The sequence below is a fragment of the Gavialis gangeticus genome, unplaced genomic scaffold, assembly GCF_001723915.1.
Source record: "Gavialis gangeticus isolate Ggan-Ray unplaced genomic scaffold, GavGan_comp1, whole genome shotgun sequence".
Lineage (NCBI taxonomy): Eukaryota > Metazoa > Chordata > Crocodylia > Gavialidae > Gavialis > Gavialis gangeticus.
In genome coordinates, this window is record NW_017729022.1 from 76,980,958 (window position 1) to 76,987,012 (window position 6,055).

Genomic DNA, 6,055 nt, shown 5'->3' on the forward strand with positions numbered 1-6,055 from the left:
TGTGCTCAATATACCAGTAGGTGGCACTTTCTTACCTTTTCTAACTGTTCCATGCATGCATTGTGGACCACAATCTTACAGGCAGCACACTTCCTTCGGAGAGCCGATTTCTGCAACAGGAAAGAAAAGCATGAGTGTGTCCCCCTCTGTATTACTACCACTTCCTTTTTACCGTTCAACATCAAGTCATTTTTCAATATACAGATCAATCAGATTATCAGGAAATACCAGAAAACCCATTGTATATGAAAGAGGAAAGAGTAATTTGTCCAGCCTGTGATTAATATTGTACCTCCTGTGAATAATACCTACCTGTACACACTCATGCTTTTCTTTCCTGTTGCAGAAATCGGCTCTCCGAAGGAAGTGTGCTGCCTGTAAGATTGTGGTCCACAATGCATGCATGGAACAGTTAGAAAAGGTAAGAAAGTGCCACCTACTGGTATATTGAGCACAGACTCCAAAATTAATCCATTACCAAGCTTTAGCCTGAAAACCCTTTGAACCCAAATTTCTGGTGTTTTGAATATATTAGTATGATTTCCTCAGACGATAGATGGAATTGTTTGGAATTTTTCAGATGCTTTTCTTCAGACTGCTCCAACTTTTATTTGAGCCTAATTTGCATAACATGAACATTTCCACCCAGGGAAACCTATAACATCTTTCTAGTCTCCTGTGCAGCATGAAGTTTCATTTCTACCTGGGAGAAATATTACAATCTGTGCATTCTCCTTTGCCTGAGGAAAGGTGGATGAACCCAAAGGCTTGCAAATAAAGCAGTTTTTTGCAACTATTTAGTTGGTTTAATAAAAGATATCACCTCTACCAAGAGTTCTGAATACTTTCTTCAGAAGCCTTTAAAAACCCCCAAGAACCCCAACATTGCAAAGTGTTAGAGGAAATGCAGCTCGCAAGTCATTTGGTAGAGCACATGACAGGCACGGGCACCAAAGAGAAACACTAAGAGGTAGTTATACATTACAATTAGCATGTGTTAACTTTAAGGAATGTTAGTTGGCATTAGTGTTAGTATGTGCTGTGAGCAGTTGCACATTAAGGCTAGGGATAGAAGTTACACATAAACGGGTTTAAGTGATCAGAAACTGGTTCAAATCTGTAACACAACAGAAGTTCCATGCACTTAAACTGCTTTCAAAATGGCTGAAACTGGTTTAAGATAAACCTGGTTGGATGTAGTGTCAGACTGAACTGATTTAGGCCAAACTGGTTTATGGAACTTGTGTTCTAAATCCCTTACTGGTTCAAGTTAACTCACAGTCCCCCAGCATCCCAGGAAGCTTTGCAGCCCTGGGTTGTGCTGTCTGCTCCAGTGGAGCAGGGTTGGCCCTACCCCTCTGCTCCCTAGCTGGAGCACTATCACTGCTCTGGCTGGCTGGGAAGCAGGTTGGGGCGGGGGGGGAGAGAACCTGGCTCTGGACCCCAGGAGGGATCTGCCTGGTGGGGAGGGGGTGGGGGAAAGCAGCCCCTTACAGGCTTTTCCCTGCTCCCTGATCAAGCAGAGGGTGGGGGTGTAGCCAGGCACTGGCCCTAGTCAGCACACTGAGGGCAGAGGTGGGGAGGGAGGTTTAAACCTCCCTCCCCACCCACACTGGACCCCAGTCAGGGTCTGTCTGGTGGGGGTGAAGCAACCCCTGACAGGCTTTTCTCTGTTCAAGTAGAGAGTGGGGGGCATGGCCAGACCCTGGGCCAGGCTGGCATGCTGAGGGGGAGGGGCGATAAGGGGGTTTAAACCTATTTCTCTGCCCACATGGGGTCCCAGGAAGACCCTGCCTGGGGTCTCGTGGGCAGGGGAGGGGATTTAAACACCTTTCTCCCACCTGAGGTCTGGCCATGCATGCCTCTCTCTGCTCAAGCAGAGAGTAGGGAAAAGCCTGTCAGGGGCTACTCTGCCCCTGCCAGGCAGACCCCAGTTGGGGAACTGTGGGGTCAAGGGAGGGGTTTAAACCCACCTCCCCCCTCTGAGTGCTGGCCCGGGCAGGGGCCTGGCCACATCTCCCACCTCTGCTTGAGCAGGGAGTAAGGGAAAAGCCTGGCAGGGGCTGCTCCCCCCCACCCTCCATACTCAGCTGGCTGGCCAGGGCCTGGCCATGCCCCTTCCCCCACTCACCTTGTATAGGGATGGTGGAAAACCCTCAGAGGGCTTCCATCCCAGCTTCCCTCCCTTCCCATCTGCAGTTGTTGAAAGGCTGAAGGCAAGCTCTAGCACTCCCCAGTTTCTGGCCTGAGCCACCACAGGCATGTGGCTGCATTTTTGGAATCAAAAGTGAATGTCTGTTCACTTGCTTCTTGGTTCAGTCTACACAGTTTAAATTAACCTGAGAAGATTGAATCATTTCAGCCTCAGGCTTTTGGATTATCTGTACTTAGCCTAAGGGTTAATACCCACTGTAATGTGCACTGCTCTGACCTGCCCTTACAGGTCTGGCAAACAGAAGCAGGGGGGAGAACTGCCAAGTTGACTGCCTGCATGGCTCACCTGCTCTCTGGGGCAGCGTAGTCACAGGAATGAGCTTGCAGCTCAGATTGGGACCCCATCAGCCCCCAGTAGTTGGCACTGGGCCTACATCAGGCCTGCCAGCCCCCTGCCTCCCCAGACTGGATCCCTGTTGCCCCCTGCTGGCCTGGATCAGGTCTGCATTCCTGTCTTCTGCCTTGGTTCAGGCCTGCCATTGGTCCAGATCGGGCCCACCACTCCCTGCAGGCCAGGAGCTCATCAACTGTTCGCTGCCTCCCCAGGTCAGACCCTGCCTACCCTCTCCCACAGCTCCCCATTGACATTTGGCTGCCAGCACTGTCTTGGTGGAATAGGTGGGGAAAGGGAACCCACCTGCTTGCCCACTGCTGTTCCTGCTCTGTGCGTTGGGCTCCAGCTGGAGATCAGCAGTGGCATTGGTGGGTGGGGGTCTTTTCCTTGCCTGCTGCCCCAGGAGACTGCCAGCAGCCACAGCTGAGTGGGGAGCTAGGGAACACAGGGGGTGAAGGTGAGTTGCAAGGTTCGGGGGAGGACAGAGGAGGAGCCCCGAGGGCAGGGTGGGGAATGGGAGCAGGGGGGTGGAATTCTTACTTTTAGGTCCCCCCCTAGCTGCCCTTGCTGTCACATGGGGGGAAGAAAGTGTTCATTTGGGAATGGCTGGGAGTGGTGACTCCTGGGATGTTGGAGGATTACTCCCAACTTGTCTTGGGCCTGTGGAGCTGTGTAACATGGCTGCAAACAGACTGCCTTAGATAAGCTAGTTCTCTGCCCTTGCTGGAAGAGGACTATATCTGAGATACTCAGAGGGCACCTAACTCATATTTTCCTGCCCTAATGTGTGGGCACTCCTGTTTTAAGAGCCTGTAACACATCTTAAAGGTAATATGTAATAACACCATAAGTGACTTAATTAAGGTCACGTAGCATGTCAGTGGCAGAGAATTTAACTTGAGTTTCCCAGGTTCTAGGCTTGTAGCTATATCATGGTTATCCTCTCTGCTTCCCTTCCCAGTGGGAGACAGAACATGCCCTGTTACCTACCCCACCACGTATTTGCCACTCATAGAAGCCCACAAGTAAAAAAACAGAACTCAACTGATAACAAGTAACTAGTAAAAAGAGCACGAGAACTACTGCTACAAATAGCCTGCCCTTCTTTCTTTTTCAAAACTTTAGGAATTTAGTCCTTTGAGGTACAAGTGGCAATATAAAGATCTCTTGCCCTGGTAAATAGTTTAAACTTGTTGGCATTCAGCCTGCTTACAGTTCCCCAGAGATCTGTCTACAACCCCCAATATATCCCATAAAAATATTGATCCTATAATGAAGTCCTTTATCAATGCATCTTCGTCTGCTGGATATACATTTATTTGACTGTAAGATAACTTACAATCTTAGGACTATACGTTAATTTAGGAATAATTTTGTGCAGTGGAATGGATGTGGGAAAATCATGGACTGAATATAATGAATGGGAAAAGAATGGGTCTGTGGACTATGATCCCCATTACACTGGCTGTCTGCCCAGAAGTAGTTAGTTCATTAAAGGAAGGCAGAGGCAGTCATTTAGGAAGAACTTTTCATTTACCCTCCACAATTTGGATTTGTTTTGCCAAATGTCCCAGTAGTCATCACTTACAAATTGGTTGAGGCTCCTTTCTTCTACCCACCCTTCTCTCTGCCTCTGCCCCAGTGAAATTAGCTTTACCACATTCAGGTTGCTATAGCCAAAGTTAAAGCAAGAAAAATGATGACTGAGTAATTTTACCAGCAGCAACAATGATTCCCCAGTTTTCCACCTACTGGTGGTGTCCGAACAAGTGGCGACTGCACTTAGAAGCTGACTGCATTCAATTTTGGATTGTTAATGCTGGGTGACAGCATATGACATTCACTTCTCAGCAGAGGGCTATCACAAGATCCACATATCTCTTAATCTTGACTTCAGTCCTGTTTCCTGGCACATGAGTGGTGCATTGACCTTGTGTTTGACCCTGTTCCTAGGGTGAATTGTAGCTGAAATAAATAGGGCTTGGGTGGCTTTTGCAGCCTACCAAGATTCCATAGTGAAACAAAGAATAAAGGCTGCAGCTGAACTGCGTTAAAGGAAAGCCAATAGGATTGCGGGTTTAATTTATTTTTACATAAGAGTTATTTCCAGTAACTCTGTTTCCTGATCTGTTGTTTCTAATGCTGTTATTTTACAACACTAAAAAGGAAAGGCACAGCTAGTTTATTTGTGACGGAGATGGACTGTGATGCCTTTATTTTTAGATGCAGCCTCGCTGCCTTCATAATGAGGGACAGCTGAACAGTATATTTCAGTATTCTACACTAAAGGCCAATAAAAGTAGAAAATACTTTTATTTTTTTACTCCTGCGTTACCCTTTCCCTTCTGTTCTGTCTCCTCATTCTCCTATCCCTTTACCCTTTCTGCACCCCGTATCCTTCTATTTTTCTCACAACCTTTCGTTTCTTCTCTTTCCGTGGCACCCCTGCCTCTAGTTGCTTCCCTCCTTGCCTATCTCTATCTTTCTTCTTAGTTTTCTAATAATATTTTAAGTTTTCTGAAGGCTCTTATTGGCCAGCTTCTACCCTTACCTGCTCTCAGACAAGGAGCAAAACTCATTCCATTGTAGGTTCTGCTGTGCTGGCTAGGAGATGAAGGCAGGCAGGAAAAGGAGAGTGGTCTAATTCAGGGGTGGAAAAAACTACTTACCCACTCTTTCAGGATGAGATACAGCACTTCTCATAGAAATAACAAGACCTTCTGTGGAATCCAAGATTTCATTTAAGGAGGAGGAAGGACTAGATTTTCAAAAGGCATGGAGGACTTCGATGCCCAGCTCCCACTGATTTTAAAAACATCAGCTTAAGACCCCTCTGATGGCCAAGGTATCCCTCTTAGTGCAACCTATGAGTAGATACAGATAAATCTTGTCTCTCTACACTAGCTAGTCTCTATGGTGCTGCTCTGCCCTACTTTCTCCCTAATGCAAAGCAAGTAGGACTGCCAATTAATTGTAGTTAATGGACGCGATTGACGCAAAAACAAATTAATGTATTAATTTTTTTAATGAGTGTTAATCACACACATTTTGACCAGGGGTGGGCAAAATAGGGCCAGTGGTGGCTGGGCAGAAGCTGTTGCTCAGCATGGGGAAAAAGTGGCTACTCCCTGTCGCTGCTGCTAGGTTCTTCTTGCTGCAGCCACCTGGAGCCTGTGTCCAGGCTGCCTTGAGGCTTCTCTCTGCCACCGTCACTGCCCAGCAGGGCTGTGGTGGCAGTGCAGAGGCACCACAGGGCAGCCCAATTGCGGGCTCTGGGAGGCTGCAGCAAGAAGGGCTTGGCAGAGGTGAGGGGGAGGGGCCACTTTTCCCCTGCACTGAGGAGCATGGGGTGGGTGAGGTCCGCATGGGTAGGCGAGTCTGGAGCAGGCATGGGGCGAGCTAGGGTTAGGGCTGTGTGCGCGGGTTCCAAGCGGTTGGTCTGCTCTGGCTGGTGGGAGTCTGGAGCGGGTGTGGGGCGGGCTGGGGCTGGGGCTGGGGCTGTTGGTG

The 6,055-nt window shown here is 48.4% G+C and overlaps 1 protein-coding gene across 1 annotated transcript in view; it reads left to right on the top strand.

Moving 5' to 3' along the window:
- Positions 1-6,055, top strand: part of DGKI (diacylglycerol kinase iota) — a 244,967-nt gene that overhangs the window by 25,188 nt on the left and 213,724 nt on the right. Inside the window, exon 3 of the mRNA XM_019515441.1 lies at positions 347-421. Within this exon, the coding sequence (XP_019370986.1) occupies positions 404-421 (18 nt within the window). The 5' untranslated portion in view covers positions 347-403. The remainder of the gene's footprint in view (positions 1-346; positions 422-6,055) is intronic.